General features: G+C 41.6%; 1 protein-coding gene across 2 annotated transcripts in view; it reads right to left on the minus strand.

The window, feature by feature from the left end:
• Positions 1 to 11,765: 11,765 nt before the first annotated feature.
• ANKRD55 (ankyrin repeat domain 55) overlaps positions 11,766 to 19,984 on the minus strand; it is a 52,534-nt gene continuing 44,315 nt past the window's right edge. For both annotated transcript variants that reach the window (XM_080574615.1, XM_080574614.1), the window contains exons 10-11: positions 19,273 to 19,374; positions 11,766 to 12,527 (exon numbers count right to left, since the gene is read on the minus strand). In XM_080574615.1, coding sequence (XP_080430741.1) covers positions 12,259 to 12,527; positions 19,273 to 19,374 — 371 coding nt within the window. In that variant the 3' untranslated portion in view covers positions 11,766 to 12,258. The remainder of the gene's footprint in view (positions 12,528 to 19,272; positions 19,375 to 19,984) is intronic.

A 19,984-nucleotide genomic window follows, 5' to 3' on the forward strand; every position in this document is an offset into this window, starting at 1 on the left:
ATCACCAACTATTCTTATTCAGTGTTTTCTTAGTATACAAACAAGGCTACACACCCTGGGAGAACTGCCCATCAAGAAGGGGTAATCAGTTTAAAAATGAGAATGGCTCGGGTTGGAAGGGACCTTAAAGATCATCAGAGAGACTGACAGTTTTAAAAATAATGCCTGGACAAATATATGGCATTACTCTGAGGTAGTACCTCATACCCAGATGTACTGGAACTAATTGCAGCCACTTGATGTTGCTTGATGACATGGCTGTTTGAGAGTCCATAAAATGAGATGTGCATTATTTCCAATAATGTATCACGCTAATGTGTGTTGATGGCTGAAGAGTTAACACTGTTCATTTGACTGAGTGCGTAACATTTGAACAGCTGGAGGATCAGTGCTGACTAGTCTCAAGGACTTCCCATAAACACGAAAAATGGAATACTCCCGAGGAGAATTCAGGCTCTTGAAGAAATCCAGATGACTGCCAAATCAGAAAGGTCACTAGGGTGTTTTTCTCTCTAAAAAGTCTCTCTTGAACTGAGATATGATTTCTGTTCTGAAAATATATTTAAAAATAGCTTCAGAGTTTGTTTCTCAGACTATCTCTAGGGTTGAGATTGTTAGATGTGCTCGAAAGGAAGTAGTTCACACCTGTGGCAGCACTTCTTGAAGGTCCTAAATAAAGAGAATGTTTTGACAAATATATCTGACATCTCTCAGCTGTAGGCAGCTGAGGAATTATTTTTTTTTTCTTTAGGAACATTTGGAATAGAAGAGTATACTTAACTGTCTTACATAATACAATGTGGTTACATGTAGCAACCAACAGAAAAAAAAAACACAAAACAACAAACAACAACACTTTGTTGTGTGGAATGCAGAATCTGTCACGCTCCTGCAGATATTAAACTTCAAAAAATGCACATGAATGTGAGAATTTGCTGCATAATCTGGCAGCGTTGAGAAGAATGGTCAGAAAATAAGTAACGCTTGTACTCATTTAATAGCATATTCAAAGAAGACCATAAATAAATGAAGGTTAGTGCAGAGAGCAAAGTCTACAGGCTTTATTCATATTTTAAATTAGAGCAAGTTAAGTCATCACTTGAAACAATTCATACTTGTTAGTTTTAACTGACCCAACTGTTGAATTTAGCCCAACATTTGGATTACTAAATTAGGATTATAGATTTTAGAACATTAAACAGGGGAGTTACACTAATGTGGATTTTGTTTCCATGGCTGCATGTATCTGGGTGGCACAGTAAAACAGGAAGCTTTTCAAAATCGACTGCTGGTTGAAATGGAGAGTCAGTAAGAACTGAACTCATCCTATAGCTTTTCAGTTGTTTGAGTTGATGTTTTTTGTTCAGCTCAGAGAAGGCAATTTTAAGCATTATTAGAACTGGCTTTTTAACTTTTAAAGACAAGTCAAAGAAAACTGCAAAGAAACATGTGATTTAGATTTCACTGCGGGAATTTTCCATTTGTTACGAAACGACAACATGACAGCCCCCTCCTCTCCAGCACTTTCCTATGGTTAACCTGTCAATACAGCTCTGAATTGCTGAGTGCTGGTCGCCCACCGTTGTGTTTGGGTGAAAATGATGTCCAGGGATACTTACCGAGTGATGCTGCCCAGAAGAGGTTGCACTGACATCGTGCACTATATTTGGTGTCCCTCCATGGGCAGTACCAGAGGGCAGCAGCATTTCAATTTGGATCAGCTAGAGGATGTGAAACAGGGCTGTTCTCTTTGAGAATGGTTACAGGTCTCCTGTGTGGTTAACAGTCATTGTTCAGTGACTATTGCAGGAAAGCTGCTGTAGGTGTTATGTGATGAGTTCAGACAGAGTTCACAAAACCTGGCAGGAGAGCAGCCTGAACAAGCCTGGTAGATATTAACTTGTTTAATCTCTTTTCTGTTATTTGGAATGGCAGAGTTGAATTGTGACTCCAAAATGTCTGCCTGTGCTCTTCCATCCCCCAAAGAGATCAAGGAGACGTAAGAAGAGCTAATTTGAGCTGGCAGATAACTTACCCAACGCAGCTCTAGGTCTCTCCTAGACCAGACAGTAATCACACAAAGTAACAGCTGTGAAGAAGGCTGTCACTTAATTTTCCTGAAGATAAAGGCTCTTTCTTAGTCCTATACTACCGCTCTGGGGCTGTGGTTCCTGGCTTGGATCCCCAGCATCCTGCGTGAACCATCCATAAATGTGGTTAATGATGCTTTTCAAGCTGTCAGTGACAGCACTGTGACTACTATACACTCCCCAGCAGGAGCTTTGCAGCTGAGCTGCCTTGGCTGACTAGCCAAGGTGGCTTTTGGCCAAGAACAAACACAGACCAGTGGCCAGGATCTACTGTCAGACTCTGACTCTCTGCACTATGCCCTGAGGGGAGCCATTTAAAATCTTTATTTTTTCAGACCTTAATTTGCTTCCTGTAATTTTCCACCTGGATTGTCATAAATACTGAACACTCACAAACAAGTTCCCATAAGGCGGGATAAAAGAAGCCATGCTTTGGATGGTTAACACCTGGGCACTAAAAGACGGCTTTACTACCGCAGTCCTCAGAAGCCACCACTGCAAGCTTAGTGTCTAATTTTCCTGTCTTAGTTTCCTAATATGTAACATTAGGATGATATTATTTACTAGCCTACTGGGCAAAATTTCATCAGAATTTATAAAAAACAAACAAACAAACAAACAAAAAACAACCAACACACAACCCCAGCTTGCTACAAGTTCACTGACAGTTTTGGTTATCAGATGTTATCCTCACATAAAAGCTCGGAGGAGAATAAAACCTTTGTGAGAGCAGACTGTCTTCCTGTTTACCACCTTACCAGGGAGCACCACAAGCATGTAAAGCTGGTGCTTGCTTTTTCCATTTAGATAAAGAATTTACACTAGTTTCTGCTGCAACTTTAGAGTCTGCTTTTGACACTTTTCTGACAGGTGCTGATCTTACATTTACAAAAGTAACATTGAAAACTGATGGTGATAGATCTGACAGTATTGATAGAATTCACAATTACCGTCGTTAAGAAGGTGATGTCTGAATTCTCAAGCTCTAAGTCCTGACACATTGATTTTTTTATTTCTGAAACTAAGTATGTCAAGCTCTGCATGAGGAACAGTATGAGATTGGCTTCACCTCTGCTTTTAAAGTACCTACGACTGCAACATTTGGTTAAGTGTACAGTAGGCATATATGTAAAAATGAAAACAATAAAATCCTAATGTAAATTCATTGGGCATTAAAAAAAAAAAAAAGAAAAAAAAATCACCAAACAGAAAAGAAAGCAGTAGAATGACAGCAAGGGCAGACATTGCTCCTAACAGCCTATGCCACTGATGAGTCCCTACGTTTCTGAGTGGAAATTTTCATGCATATTAATTATCATGAACCCATGAATGTGCATCTCATGAAGAAACCTAAGCAATGGCTAATCAGAAGCAGCTTTTGTAAGATATGTCCTGGAACCCACAAGGAAAATAAGATGTCAATGTCATTTACAGGAAAATCAATCTTTTAAAAATGTTTATCTGAGAGACAAAGACCACAGGGACAATGATAAACTTCAAGTGGCTTTAGTCTGTAGTTTCTAGGACATCGTAAAAAAACACCTAAATCAACAATGGAAGAAAAATTGCTGTGAGTAAGATCACAACATAATGAACTGTGGAAAAAACACTAGACACTGTAACAGGAAAGGCCAAAGCACAAAAATATTTTTAGAGTTTCAAGCATTACAATTTTCAAAACCATCCAAGCCCTTTCTGATAAATTCCCTACACAGGATGTCTTCAGTCAACAGCTGGAGGATGAATGATCATTTAAGAAGCTCCAGACTTTCGGATCAGAACAAAGTACAGCTGTCTGGTGCTAGGAGTTGGACAGAATGGGAGACAGAGTCTCATTATGGGTTAATTCATCGTTTTAAGAGTTTGGTGTAGTTGTTCTTAGCGGTAGATCTCTACCTTATTTCCCAGAGTCTACAACAAATAGTCACTTTAGAAACAGTATATGATTGGCAAATTTTAGAAACTGAAAATGCAGTCTGTACAACTGTATACTTAGTACGTATATAATTAGTATAGCCTTTCTCATTACATCTAATATATATTTTTTAATTTTTATTTTTATTTTTTGTTTATGTTTGGTGTTTGTGGTGCAACAGAAGGTCACAGAACATGATGCCAAGTACCCTTAGAGCACCACAAACAGTGACATGGGGAATGGGAACTGTACCATGTAGGTTTCTGCAGACTATACCAGACTCAGCAGCAGCTATAGAAGACAGGCCCTTGACAATGTAGGCTAGCAGGCAGGGAACACTTATCTGATCTGCCTGGAGATTATTTCTTGGCTCCATGTCACAGCTGCTTCATATCAAGTACTGCTCACTACCAAAGCTTGCATTGACACTGGACACCTAACAGACTCTGGTCTAAACTGTCTCTGTGGTGATGTTGAGCTTTTCCACCAACAGGGACAGCACAGGAAAATCTTCGCTTTTTCTGAAACCAAGGAACACAAGCAAACACTATAAATATAATGAGAGAAAAAATCCTCTTTAGAACACAACAGCATAATAATGTATCATTGCAATACTTCTGTCTTCTTCAAAACTGTTATTATGGCGCAGATGCCGTGTAGCAGATCTGATGACTGATGGTGACAGTGTGATCACATTATGGAGATTATTCTGGGAGTTATTGAAAAATACTTGAAAGACTACACAGTCTTTGATCACAGCCAGCACAGGTTCATGAGGGGACAGTCCTGTTTAACTAACCTAATTTCTTTTATGATTAGGTTTGGAAGACTAGGGAAATTATGGGCCCTCTCCGGAAGGAAACAGGAAACCTGGTTACCGGGGATATGGAGAGGGAGGTACCCAAAGATATTTTTGCCTCAATTTTCACTGGCAAGAGCCATAGCAACATGGCCCAAGTCCTAGAAAGCAAAAGCAGGGACTGTGAAAATGAAGAATTGCCCACTCTGGGGAAGATCAGGCTCAACACTGTTTAAGGAACCTGAAGGTGCACAAATCCATAGGACCTCATGAGATACATCCATGGGTTCTGAGGGAACTGGCAGATGAAGTTGCTAAGCCACCGTACATCATATCTGAGAAGTTATGGCAGTCTGGTGAAGTTCCCACTGACTGAAGGAGATGAAACAACCCCATTTTAAAAAAAGGGAAAAAAGAAAGAGATGGGGAACTACAGACCAGTCAGTTTCACCTCTGCAAGATCATGGAGTAGATCCTCCTGGAAACTGCTAAGGCATATGGAGAATAAGGAGGTGATTGGTGACAGCCAATATGGCTTCACTAAGGGCAGATTGTGCCTGGCAAATCTGGTGGCCTTCTACAACAGGATTACAGCATTGGTAGATAAGGGAAGAACAATTGACATCATCTACTTGGACTTGTGCAAAGCGTTTGACATTGTCCCCCATGATATCCTTGTCTCTAAGTTGGAGAGACACGGATTTGATGGATGCACCACTCAGTGGATAAGGAATTGGCTGGATGGTCACACCCAGAGTTGCGGTTAATGGCTCAAAGTCCTAGTGGAGATCAGTAATGAGTGTGCTCCTCGGGGCTCAGTATTGGTACCAGTGCTGTTTACCATCTTTGTCAATTACATGAACAGTGGGATTGAGTGCATCGTCATCAAGTCTGCTGATGACACCAAGTTGTGTGGTGCAGTTGACATGATGGAGGGAAGGGATGCCATCCAGAGGGACGTGGGCAGGCTTGAGAGTTGGGCCTGTGTGAACATCATGAAGTTGAACAAGGCCAAGTACACTAGGTCCTGCACCTGGGTTGGGGCAATTCCAAGCACAGATATAGGCTAGGAAGAGAATGGATTGAGAGCAGCCCTGAGAAGAAGGACGTGGGGGTGTTGGTTGATGAGGAGTCAACATGAGCTGGCAATGTGCACTTGCAGTCCAGAAAGCCAACCATGTCCTGGGCTGCATCAAAAGAAGCATGGCCAGCAGATCAAGAGAGGTGATTCTCACCCTCTGCTCTCCATTTATGAGACCCCACCTGGAGTCCTGCACCCAGCTATGGGGCCCCAGCACAAGAATGGTAGAGATCTATTAGAGCAAATCCAGAGGAAGGCCATGAGGATGATCAGAGGGCTGGAGCACCCCTCCTATGGACACAGGCTGAGGGAGTTGGGGTCCTCTTCTGGAGAAGAGAAGGCTCCAGGGAGACCTTATAGGGGCCTTCCAGTACCTAAAGGGGGCCTACAAGAAGGCTGGGGAGGGACTCTTCATCAAGGATTGTAGTGATAGGACAAGGAGTAATGGCTTTAAAGTAAAAAAGGGCAGATTTAGATTAGATATAAGGAAGAAGTTCTTTACTGTGAATGTGGTGAGGCACTGGCACAGGCTGCCCAGAGAAGCTGTGGATACCCCATCCCTCAAAGTGTTCAAGGCCAGGTTGGATGGGAGCTTTGAGCAACTTGACCTAGTGGGAGGTATCCGTGCCCATGGCAGGGGGCTTGGAACTAGACTCCCTTCCAAACAAAAACATTCTATGATTCTATGATCCTATGTTACCCACCTGGTTGACCAAGGGAAGCCGGCTGATGTAATTTTTTGGATTTCAGCAAAGTTTTCAATATTGTTTCTCACTGTATCCTACTGCACAAAAAGCCCACCAAGCAGCTCAACAAGTACATAATATGATGGGTCAACAGTTGGCTGATGGGTTGGGCTCGAATGCTTATTGTAAATAGGGTTACATCAGGCTGGCAGCCGGTCACTAGTGGGGTTCCATAGGGCTCCATTTTAGGGCCAGTTCACTTAATGCTTTCAAAAAAGACTTGAATGCAGGACTTGAAGATATACTAAGAAATTTTGGAGATGACACTAAACTGGGAGGAGGTGTTGACTCCCTCGAGGGTAGAGAGGCTTTGCAGAGAGATCTTGACCAATTAGAGGGTTGGGCAATGGCCAACAACATGAAGTTTAACAAAAGCAAGTGCTGGATTCTGCACCTGAGAAGAGGCAACCCTGGCTACATGTACAGACTGGGGGATGAGAGGCTGGAGAGCAGCCCCACAGAAAGGGATCTGGGGGTTTCGTTAACAGCAAGTTGAGCATGAGCCAGCAGTGTGCCCTGGCAGCTAGGAGGGCCAACTGTGCCGTGGCATGCACAAGGCACAGCATTGCTAGCCAGGTGATGGAAGGGATTGTTCTGCTCTGCTCTGCCTCCAGTACTGTGTGCAGGTTTGGTCCGCAGTATAAAAAGGACATAAAACTATCAGAGTGTCCAAAGGAGGAATACAAAGTTGGCGAAGGGTGTAGAGGGCAAGACATATGAGGAGTGGTGGAGGTCCCTTGGTTTGCCCAGCCCAGAGCAGAGCAGGCTGAGGGGAGGCCTCATGGCGGCCTGCAGCTCCCTCACAGGGGAGCAGAGGGGCAGGCGCTGAGCTCTGCTCTCTGGGGACAGCGACAGGACCCGAGGGAACGGCATGGAGCTGGGACAGGGGAGGGTCAGGCTGGGGGTTAGGGAGAGGTTCTGCACCCGGAGGGTGGTCGGGCACTGGGACAGGCTGCCCAGGGAGGTGGTCATGGCACTGAGCTGCCAGAGTTCAAGAGGTGCTTGGACAATGCTCTCAGACATAGGGTCTGATTGTTATGTAGTCCTGTGTGGAGCCAGGCGTTGGACGCAATGATCCTTGAGGGTCCTTTCCAAATCAGGATATTCTATGGTTCTGTGATTCTGTGATAAGACAAGCTCTTAGAGCTTTTTTTTTTTTTTTTGAAAAGTCGCTATTCTTTTATGTCCTGAAGTAGTAACTATGATGCTTCTGTTGTTTTGCAGTAAAGGTATATATAGATTGTACATATTTCCCTTTGGTGATGACAGAGGAATGCAATATTTGAGGTGAAGAGGTAGAGATCTCCAGCTTCGGCACGGGTAGAGGGTTTAAAAATGTCCTAATAGGACCGAGTTTTTGAGGATGTAACTTCCTCTTTAGGCATTCATACTGGAAGAGTAGGCTTTTTCATCAGATACGCTGCTTATCAATAGAATAGCCTTTTAAAGATCCCCGTAATATTTACAACTGTTTGTTTTACATGTGAACGTTTTTCTCTCTCTGAAATAAGAGAACAATGCAAACCTCCTGCACAGTTTACTGGAAGCATGCAATACAGTATCAACGTATAAGTAAACAGTCCACTGGATTAAAGACCACACTGTTTTCAAATATATTTTCAAGTTCTACTTATAAGAATGATATATGGTAAGTAGAGCATGTTCCAGTAAGGAAGTATATTGTGTTTTGTTCAGAAAATGTATCCTGTATGTACATATATTTTCTTAGCTCTGTGTGCCAAGCCAAACTCCCCAGACAACTGAGTACTGCAACGCTGTATGAATTAACACTCAGCTAGTGCCACAGGAGAATGTGCCAGAGATGTTTAATCCCTAGGCAGAGGGAGAAAATCTGTGTCATGACCTACTGACCAGGCATTTCTTGGCAACTGCTAATCAACTGTTTTAGCCTTGTATTGTCTATCCTGCCATTATCTTCCAGGAAAGGTCTGAGCAAGAGGTCAATGTAGTTTAAGTAGGTACTGGTTCATTTGTTATCTTTGGTGCAGTGTGCTGCAGTGAACACTTTGCACTCTTCTGAAGATGAAAGACTTCAACATTGTTTGACATGTTTATTTACTGTAGAATTTGGCTATCAAAGCCCAAGGTTAAAAATAGCTTCTGGTGGGAACATTTCTGAGAATAATATTCAGTGCTTTCTATAAGCATTATTTTTTTTTTAAGATATATGTTTGGTAAATTGTGAACCCCAGAGGGTTCTGGTAAATGGGGTTACATCAGGCTGGTGACCTGTCACTAGTGGGGTTCCCCAGGGCACAATTTTAGGACCAGTCCTCTTCAATGTTTTCATAAATGATTTGGATGAAGGACTTGAAGGTTTTTTGAGCAAGTTTGTGGATGATACCAAATTGGGTGAAGCTGTTGACTCCGTTGACGGTGGTGAGGTCTTGCAGAGAGATGTGGACAAATTAGAGAGCTGGGCAATCTCCAACAATATGAAGTTTAACAAGAGCAAGTGCTGGATTTGGCTCCTGGGAATGGGCAACCCTGACTATACATACAGACTGGGGGACGAGATGCTGGACTGCAGCCCTGCAGAAAGGGATCTGGGAGTTTTGATCGACAGCAAACTGAACATGAGCCAGCAGTGTGCCTTGGTGGCCAGGAGGGCCAACTGTGCCCTAGGGTGCATCAGGCACAGCATGGCTAGCTGGTTGAGGGAAGTGATTGTCCTGCTCTGCTCTGCGCTGGTGCGGCCTCACCTCAAGTACTGTGTGCAGTTTTGGGTGCCAGACTATAAGAAGAAAATAAAGCTGTTAGAGATTGTTCAGAGGAGGGCTACAAAGATGGTAGAGGGTCTAGAGGGGAAGATGTATGTGGAACAGCTGAAGTCACTTGGATTTTTCAGCCTGGAAAGAGCAGGCTGAGGGGAGGCCTCATGGCGGACTGCAGCTCCCTCACGAGGGGAGCGGAGGGGCAGGCGCTGAGCTCTGCTCTCTGGGGACAGTGACAGGACCCGAGGGAACGGCATGGAGCTGGGACAGGGGAGGGTCAGGCTGGGGGTTAGGGAAAGGTTCTGCACCCAGAGGGTGGTCGGGCACTGGGGCAGGCTCCCCAGGGCAGTGGTCATGGCACTGAGCTGCCGGAATTCAAGGAGGGTTTGGACAATGCTCTCAAACATGTGGTCTGATTTTTGGGTGGTCCTTTGGAGACCCAGGAGTTGGACTCAATGATCCTTATGTGTCCCTTCCAACTCAGATATTCTATGATTCTGTAACAAATGCATTAGAAAAAAGACCTGGATCTCCATTCAGATTACCATGTATTTAAGACTGTCTCTGTTCTGGGAAACGCTGTAGTCTACACTTACCTTTGAACAGGCAATTAGTTTTGCATTCCTTTTCTGAAAAAGCCTATTTCCTGGGTTAAAGACTCAGGGAAGAAAAAATTGTTTATTCCTAGAAAAAGACTAAGAAAAAAAGGTGGGGAAAGGATAGAAAAGATCAGACAACAGATGTCTTCTGCTAGCTGCTCACACAAATTGTTTGTGTAGAGAGGAGACAGTGGTAAGAGACTGCACCCGAAATTCTGCATTTTCTGAGGAATTTTGTTTGAAAGACAGTATTATCTTTGATCAAAAATGGTTCACTAGTCAGTTTTGTACACCCTTGGTACATTAACAATGGTAATGCCTATGCTGACATTTAAAGTTAACATGGAGGCTATTTGCTGCCAGACAAAGCTGCACGAACTTTTTCCTTCTTGTCATTGCAGCCATTTTCTCCTTTTCATTACCTCAAAACCATCCGTTTTGCAAAACTGATTTTTCAGCTTTGCTAGTGTTTTAAGGGGCGCACTGAAATTTGAATGATTCTATGACATCTGAATGTGATTTATGAACCCCCTGTCTTTTGTGTGAGTTGGAGGATATGTCAAGAGGCTGGCATCAGAATAGAGAATTTGGGGGTTGCAGCTGGTTGGCTTCCTGGGCATGGAAGCCTAGGGCTTGTGGAGAGCAGTGCAGCTCAGGCAGTGACCCTGTGCAGTGGAGAGAAGTCTGCAGGAGGGACTCTGGACTTTTTAGTGAATCTGGACTGAGTAGGAACGGTCAGGTGCAAAGACAGAGCACACCAGAACTGATTTTTCCTTTGATCAAGCATGCTTCTGTTGTACAGTATTTCTTCCATCTAGCCTCGAGGACTAGGTTGCCTGTCCGGCAGAAGCATATGAGTTTTTTACTGTCATGGATTTCAGCAAGGAGCTGGGGGCTTATGGCGCTTACTCAACTTGAGCTTTACACCCTGCTATTTGGATTAGAATATCTGTGCTTTTTGCTCTCAGTGGCTGTCTGTGACAACCACCAGCCATACTTCTGTTTACAGTCATTACCACAAGGCAATTGGAAACTGCAGCTCTGTGGACAAGATTATCTTCTCTTTCATGCTAGGTTTGTCTTTTACTGTTACACAGCAAAACAAACATTTGTACAGCTAATAAAACCTTTTTCTAGAGACAGACAGAAATATTACATCCTCGTTGGGTGAGCTTTTGATGTAGGACTAATGTAAGACAGGTTTACCATTAATGGTGATACAGGTGAGGTGATAAATGAGGGCTGTCCTCCCCCTCTTGCTGCCCACAGTGTGCTTTCCCCAGTGGTCTTTGGTTAGTCCTAACAACGTCCCCTGTAATCAGACATGGAACGCCTCCTGGGTAATAGCAGTGAGATTTAGATAAGAATCCTGAAACAAGAGGAGGCTGGCATCTTTGTCAGCCTCTAGGAAAGGAGAACCTTGCGAAATGTTTAGTCAGAGGCTGCAGCACTTGCCAAGGCTTTTAATGAAACAGCAGTCTAGTTAGATTTCCTTCAGTTTGTGGCTAAAAGTGATAAAATAATGCCTAACTTTTCAGGACCATATAATCCTTGTTTTATGAAATTGTCAATGAACAACTCCATTTTTGTCACTGAGAAATATAAAATAATAAATGAAAGAGATATATATCTTTCAATGTAAGGCACGGTTTTGAACATGTGCTATAACCCTGCCTGTCCCACAAGGATTAGTGTTTCATTGTAATTTTTTAGCTTGTAGAAGGAAAGAAAAGAAGAAAAAATCCACACACTTACAATGTAGAAAATATGTGAAAAATAAAGAGCCAAAAAAAGCTCATTTGATAAAACTGCCTTTTATTTTGAGCTTACATTTTTTATCTTAAAAAGATATTTTGATGGCACACAGCTTCAGAATCAGCACCTTTGCATTTACAATCTGCAGAGAATCCCCATTGATTTGTAGTTCTCTAATTCTGACTTAAATCACACAGAAAATCTTACTCTTTCTTCCTGTTTTCTGCGGAACGCTTAACAGCACAGTGCTGCAACAAGATTGCATGTTATGAGGGCTCCATTCACAAAATAGATTTACAGAACATTAAATACAGCTTTAGTATTTCCATCATAACAAAAACTATAATGAGTATGCCTATATAAATACACAGTGCAGCTTTTGTGATGCGCTACCCTTTTCTTTCTTTCTTTTTTTTTTTTTACACTCGAGTTCACAAGAGCATCAGTAGTGCAAATTAATGAGATTTTACTGTATACTTATCTTGTAACAAGCTCTTGGATGTATTTCAGCTGATGTGTTTGATGCCAGTGCAATGAGTTAATTTTCACTGTCTTGGTTGGTGAGGGATTTCTCAAGCTCTTCTGCAGGGTTGGATTTCTTCTGGCTTGGGATTGCAGGTAGGACACGGCTTGGTTTCAGAGGTTCTCCTGACAGACCAGGCAAGAAAGAATACAGCATATGACTCTGAGAATGTCCCCTCTTCTGGGATCTGGAGGTTGGGGCTGGTGGGAGAATAACTGCACCAGTCCTTATGGAATTTAAAGGCAGGGACTTAAACTTCTTATCACCCTGAGATGGTAGCTGAACTACAGAAAAAAAAAAAGAGAGAGAGAGAAAGAATGCACAAGAATGTGAAGCATGACATTTTTACTAATGATATGTTTGTTGCTTTCTTTGAACTGTTCATTTTTTTTTGTTGTGTTGTGTATAAATAAACCCGCATTTGAAAGATGTGATAAATATATGAGTAAAAAATCCCTAAAGCCTGTCAGGGCTAATCTTCAGCTGAAGAAAATAATTCCAGTATCAAGAGATTTACTTCATGTTTGGTGATCCATAAGACCCAACAAGTTCAAAGGTTTACTTTTGATAAGCACAGAATCTGTAGTTTGTCTGAACAAGACTTGGTCTGTTCAGAGAGATTTCCAGAAGACATTTTTTCTTCAGAAAACATAGGCTTGACTGAAACAGAAATGCTCCATGGGAATATATTAATTTTAGCACAACTTTTGTGTGTGGTAGGTGGTCTATAATCCAGGGTAAATTCTGGTAAAAATATTAGGAAAATGAAATGGAAGAGCTTGGGAAAATGTCTCGGTTTCTCTAGGCACAGTCAATCATGAAGGTAGGTCCAAACATCTGCTCTGCGTGTCACAGGCCACAAGAACAGGCCAATACCCTACAGCACACTTAAGACCCACGCTGAAACACAAGAGCTACAGCTGTTGCATGTCTTGTGCTTGTCAACAGCCTTGTGAGAAACTGAGGATTTAGAGCACCCTTAACCTCCACCTCACAACCAGCAGTGTAACAGTGTTTGTGCTTTAGGGTTAGTACAGTTCTGTGCCTTCTCTAAAGAAGCTTGTCCGCAACCTCTTTCAGTCAGGCAACTCGTTAACTAATCACACAAGTTTTTAAAAGGAGGACTCAAAACCTTAATTATAGACCTCTTTATCTCTGCCTTAGACTTTATTGTGGATTACACTAGACTCTATTGATTTTATTCACCATTTTATTCACACGCTCTTTGCCTTGGCCAAACTTTTTTTTATTAGCAATTTATTTATTTATTTATTTATTTATTTTCAGTCTAGCCATGTCAGGGATTCCCAACAAGAGTTAACACCTATTTTGGTTACAGATCCTTCCTCATTATTCTTCACATTCGTTTTTCCTTGGTTGCAGTCTCAATCCATCTGCAATTTCCTTCCATCTGCACCTATCATGATGAATATACAGTATCAACATTTGTGTCTGAAATGTTTCATGCTACTAGTCATGGCAGCCTCCAGAAGGTTATTTGGATTTTCTGCCCATTTTGATAGCTTTTCCTTTGAAATTAGCCACAAGTGCTTCCTAGTGGTTAGGTATTAAAAGCCATTCTCTGATTGGTGTCATGCTGGTGTCCTGGTTCTTTGCATGCAGAAAGAATTCTGCGATAAAGTACTCTGCTCAAAAGGTGACTTTCTCAGCCAGGTGTTATCATTTCATTTCCTAGTTAACCTCATTGAAAACCTGAGTATTCTTGTTTACATTTTTCCCAGCAGACCCTTTGATTATTCCTTTTTCATAGTGAGAAATTTTCCTGGTGCAAATTGAGAGAAATTCTACACAAATTAGGAATGGAGAAAAGTATCCTCTCTTAATGCTATGAAAATCATGTGTAATTTCAGAAAAACATCTGAAGCTAATCTAGACTTTTACTGTTTGAATAGAGAATATAATGATAAATAAACTCATTCTTATTAGAAATAACAGGCCAAATAATCAATTGGTATGAACTGAGTAAGTACTGCAGTCAATGCGTCTGTAATAAGCTGGACCTTGCAAGTGAATTTTAATCTCAAAAAAAAAAAATAATCCCCCCAGACAAACTAAACATTAAACACACTTGAGGAACTTATAGACAGAATAGTGGGTAGAGTGTCTTGAAGGCTGTAGATTAAAAAGACAGAAAAAAAGAGGTCTTCGGGATTTCAGATATATTAACCTAACTTTCATACATAAAAACCTGTCTGTGCTGGTGTTTCTCAGAAGTGAGTCTTTGAACATATGAAGTCAATCTTCTCACTGTTCATCAAACAACATCAAAAAGAGTTACTTGAGGTGTAATTATTTCCTGGACAACAGGTTTACAGTGCAAAATGACCTTGATAAACTGGAGAAATGGTAAGAAATTTAGATAATGAAATTCAGCAAAACAACATGCAAACTACTATACTTAGGACAAACAAATGAAGAAAGAAAAAAAAAAAAACACAATCCAAGCCACCAAAAGTACACATGAAAAATGGGAAATAGCTGGTTGGGTCAGCAACAGTAGTACAGCTAACTGGGGATACAGTCTGTGCCCAAGTCGGAAATAAAACTGCAAAGTTTCAAACAGAAACCCCACAGCTTCTGTGCCACAGTAAAGCAGAAGCACAACAGTTTTGTCATGCAAGCGCTTCAGTGCTAGTAGATTTACCTAGTGTATAATTAAGGAGGCAGAAATTTGTCCTGTTGAACACAAATGAACCTCTCTAATGTCTTTAGTGTGCTGTAGATGAGTTTTGTAGACGTGTATTTTTTCACTATATTCATTGTGACAGAGGCTGGAGTTCTCCTTGCCATCTTCCTCTGTACTACATGCCATAGACGCATTTCAGCTTTCTTTATTTACTTATCAGGGGTGGTAATTCTCTAAGACTCACCAGATGTCTATCAGGGGCAGAGCAGAATCTTCACAGAGAGGATTTAAAAATTTGGAAGATTTTTTTCTTTTCAGGCTGATTTCAGTACAATTCAAATTGTGATGGCCAGACCAGGCAGTATTGTACCAGAGCTCCTTGTCCCTTGTCAATTTAATGTAATTCACTGATTATATTCAAGGTTCATTTGTGTTCAGAAGTTCAGGAAATGGTTTAGTTGTTGCTTCCAACAGCAACAAAAAAGCACCATTAATAATTTGCTTCAGTTTATATCATTTTTTGTGTGAATCAGGGGTAAGTACAATATATTAGCCTATATCTTTTCTGGCACATGATTAAAATGCTTTGTGTTCACAAAATTTTGGCATGAAAGCCAAAAGCGTACTGAGAGGGCCAGTTGTTTCTCTCTTTGGGGCATAGGCATATGTTCATGCATTCAAAGTTTACACCTGTGTGAAACATCTCCAGAACACTTTATGTACTAGATAAGCCCTTAATGGTGGGTTTAAGTAGGGTGTAAGCAGTTTAGCTTGATTTCACCTCCATGCCATCACAAACCCATACTCCTTGAAAGAAGGAGAAAACATCAGCCAGACATCCATACTGCCCACATACTATACTCAGGACCTTTGGTTTAGGATGTTCTGTAAGAATCTCAGGACTGGGACAAAGATGACTTTGAAATAATACATTATTATTTGTACTGAAACACAGGAGTTTGGATGCAGCACTGGCGTCTGTGAGAGACAGAACCCTTCAGGCAGGTTGCTTTACATCCAGGAGCTATATAAAACAAAAGCACCACTTTGTGTTCATATTTGTGTTCAGAGGGCAGAGTTGGTTACCCAAAAGAGAGTGATGCTGTAAGACCTACTAATTCAGTGAGCCTTTTTCGCTCAGCAGTGACTCCTGAGCAGTTGCTGTAAACTGCAGAGACCAGAATACTGCTGTCAGGGAAGCACTGCCAAAATATTATGTGCAACCCAGAAGAGGGGATGGTCTTAGACTCCCTCCCCTAACATGGATCATGGATCCCTAATGCATGGATTATGGTGACCCTCTGCAGAGAGGAGGGTGCTTCATGGAATCCTTTACTGTTAACTTGGGAAAGGAGAAATTTCCAGTCATGATAAATAAAGGCAAAAGTGACTATTGATCCCCAGAAATTGTTGTTAAATGACCTGCAGAAATAGATCTTTTTTTTGTTTTGCTCAACAAGTAATAACCCCAGTGTGGCTTCAGACCTTCTGTGCCACATGAAGAAGTGAGAACAGCAGAGAGTTCTCTCGAATTTCCATATTTGCTTGGAAAATGATTCTGGCACTGTGTGAGTGGTGTGTGATGGCTGTGAGTTTGCTATCCAGGGGTTCTTGGGAGAGTTGCACGATGAAGTAGGAGGGGTGTTTGAGTGGAGGAGCAGCAGCACGCAGCATAACAGAGATGCCAGGTCATGAAAAGGCTACTCACGAAGACATTTGATGTACCCCTTTGGCCCTGGGAACATCTGGAGTGTGAGAGTTTATAAACTATGTTTTAAAGTTATTGAAGTATTCTTTTCCTAAGCTACCATATCATTCCTATTATCTTCCTCCTAACCTGTATCTTTAAATATTTTTACTTGGAGGTGAAAGCATCTCTTCCTTTTTTTTTTTTTCCATTGCCCTTCCTTTTCTGGGAGATGTTTCTTCTTTTTGTTTATTTCTGACAAGTTTCAGTTCTCTCTCTAATTTATGCTTATTTTATCTTTCCAACTCCGTGGTTGCCTTTTTTTTTTTTTTTTTTCTCTCCACTGGTTTTGTTGCATGTATTTAGCACACATCTAGTGTAACAAAAGAAAATATTAGAAAAACAAAAATGTTTGTACTCAAACTTCTTTGCTGGAACCATATGCCTGAGTAACGGCTGTGTCTGGAACAGTAATATTTTTAGGGCTGGATGGTGACTGAAATCTTGGCTCTGAAACAGTTACTTGGAAAGCTCCAGGATGAAATGTGTCATTTGTATTAACAAAGAAGAAACGTAATCTATTTTGCAAATAACTTTCCTTTTCGTTTATTAGCTCGAACTGATGTTCAAGCAGTAATGACACCTGGATAAATGTGCTATGTTAGTTCATTACAAGATGATTATGAACTATAATAGTTATATCTCATTTGTAGAGTACTTTTTTTTTTTCTTTTTTTTTGGCATGAGACTAGAACTAAAATCCTTGTTGTCTGTGTGAATTTCTGCAAAAACATCAGTGATTATGAAATCTATTTTTTTTTTTTTTAGGATTTTGCTTACAACTATGTTAAATAGAAAACATAAGGAATGTTAATAGAAAGCTTGAAAACAAAAAGAAGATTTGGAGCTGGGGTTTTCAAAGCAGTTAGAAGATTTTCCTTCTCCTGAGGAGGCAGGCAATACCACCTCAGTATTCTGCATATTCTTCTTCTTCCTTTCTCACTTACTGTGCAGCAGCAGTGGAGGATTCTGCATTTCCCCTACCCAGTCTGATGTTCCCTATAAAGCTACCTCTGCTGTTTCATTTTTAGTAATGTTTTCATAGCTGCAGAATGGCTTCAGAAGCTCAGATCATAGGAGGCAAAGAATCTTTAGCTCTGAAATTTCAATGCTTTAGGACCTGGCTGATCTGCAGGATGGCAAATAGCAAACTGAAAATCCTTGTTCAAAATACATGGAGGGATTTGGACTTAGTGGAGCACAAGAGTGTGAGGGCAGGACACTGCCAGGAGTAGTGTTTGTATGTGAAATTTATATGTGCATCCTGCCTGGGACACTCACTAAGTCTTGACAATCCTCCTGGGCTGTTGGAGCAGGGTGAGGCTTTACCTGCCCTTCGGGATCTTGCTTCTTACTGCCTTGAGAATGAGGACCTGGCTGATAGTGCAGAAGAAAAAGGCTGATGCTCTCTTAGTCCCTTTATTTTAGCTCCCAAAACAGTTCGTGCTAGAATGAGAGAAGCGAATGGTTCCCATCCTTGTGTAAGAGCTGGTCCAGCTGCTGTGCTTAGGACAGAGTGAGGTCTGTCTTGAAAATCATCAAGGATCATCTGTTTCAGAAACCTGATAACCTCAATCTTATCCTCTTTCCTCTAATATTCATTAGCAAAAGGATGAAAAAATCAGTGTCTGTTATGATATTTTTCATGCTGTTTGTAGAAGAGTCATTCCTTATCCTGGCTTTCATCTCACATATCCAGCCTTTCTCCGGTGTGCAGTTTTGAGGATGTTGTCATCCATCTCCAGTGACTCCTTACATAGTGCAAGTCACCATGGTACATCATGTCGTACCCCCTGTGAAATAGGATCCACAAACCTTTCTGAGAGTGAAAAATCCCATATCTATGAGAATTCCAGCCTCTGTTCTGGAAAACAAATGTAACACCAGACTCTCCTCTCTGCTGATTTAGATCATATCTGTTAGATCAGCTCTGTGGAACTCACTGGAGAAAAGGGCTGAGATCAGCAGCACAAAGTCCAGCTGGAGGTGGGCCAGTTACTACTGAGATACCCCTGGATCTGATACCACGGCCAGTACTGCTTAACATCTTCATTAATGACTTGGATGATGACACAGAGTGCGTGCACAGCAACTCTGCAAACAGTCAAAATCTGGGAGAGTGGCTGATACCGAGGATGGAAGTGCTGCCATTCAGAGGGACCTGGGAAGGCTGTTGAAATGAACTGACAAGACTCATGATATATTCAATAAAGGGAAATGCAAAATCCTGGACCTGGGGAGGAGTAACACCCTACACCAATACATATAAATGCCTGACTGGGGAAAGTAAAGAGGGGGGCCAGGATCTTCTCAGAGGTAACCTATGAAGGCAAAAGAGTCAGTGGGCACAAACTGAAATACAGGGACTTCTACTTCAACATAAGAAGAAACTTTTTACTTTGGGGGTAGTCAAACACTGGAACAAGTTGCCTGGAGTGGTTGTGCTGTCCCATCTTTGGAGATACTCAAAACCTATGTGGTCCTGAGCAACCTGCTGCAGGTGGCCCTGCTGTGGGCAGGGGCTTGGACTGAACAATCTCCCGTGGTGCCTTCCAAGAAACCTCCCTCAAGCACTCAGCTGCCACTTATGGAGGCACACAGTATGATACCGTAGACGAGACTTGGTTGTACTTACTTTTTTGAGCACAGTGGTTAGATATAGGAGCTAGGCTGTTCCGTACTGGAGAAAGATCTTTTATTTTGGGTTGGCCTATGGACTTCTGTTGAAAGTTTTTACCTGTTGAAGAAAAAGATAGTCTATTATTGTGAGAAAATAGTTGTAAATAATAAGATGCACAGTAGATCTCCGGTTTCTAGAAAAAAAAAAAGAAATAGTATTTCTCAGTGATATGTAATAATAAGAAAGCAATGATTGAAAAAAGCTCTTTACATATTTAAAAGAATGACTGATTTAGTATAACTTCTGTGCGTACACTTGCTCTCATATAATATTGTAATTGGTGTTCAAACAGACATGTTCCAGCAGCCAGGTCCACATAAGAATATTTGGACACTAGATTTGAAAAAATGTTCAATTAGATTTGATTTGAGAATAAAATTTTAGAATCCTAGAATCAGAGAATGGTTTGGGTTGGAAGAGACCTTTAAAGATCACCCAGTTCCAACCTCTCCTGCTTGAGCAGGGACACTTCCCACCAGACCAGGTTGCTCTAAGCCCCATCCAGCCTGGCCTTGAGCACCTCCAGGGATGGGGCATCCACAGCTTCTCTGGGCAGCCTGCCCCAGTGCCTCACCACCTCTGAGTGAAAGCTTTAGTTCAAAAACTTTTCTAATATTGTCTCTGCCTTTCCAAGCACTAGAACACAGAGTTCAACTCCTGGTTGGAA

The sequence above is a fragment of the Anser brachyrhynchus genome (assembly GCF_964034855.1).
Source record: "Anser brachyrhynchus genome assembly, chromosome: Z".
Classification (NCBI taxonomy): domain Eukaryota; kingdom Metazoa; phylum Chordata; class Aves; order Anseriformes; family Anatidae; genus Anser; species Anser brachyrhynchus.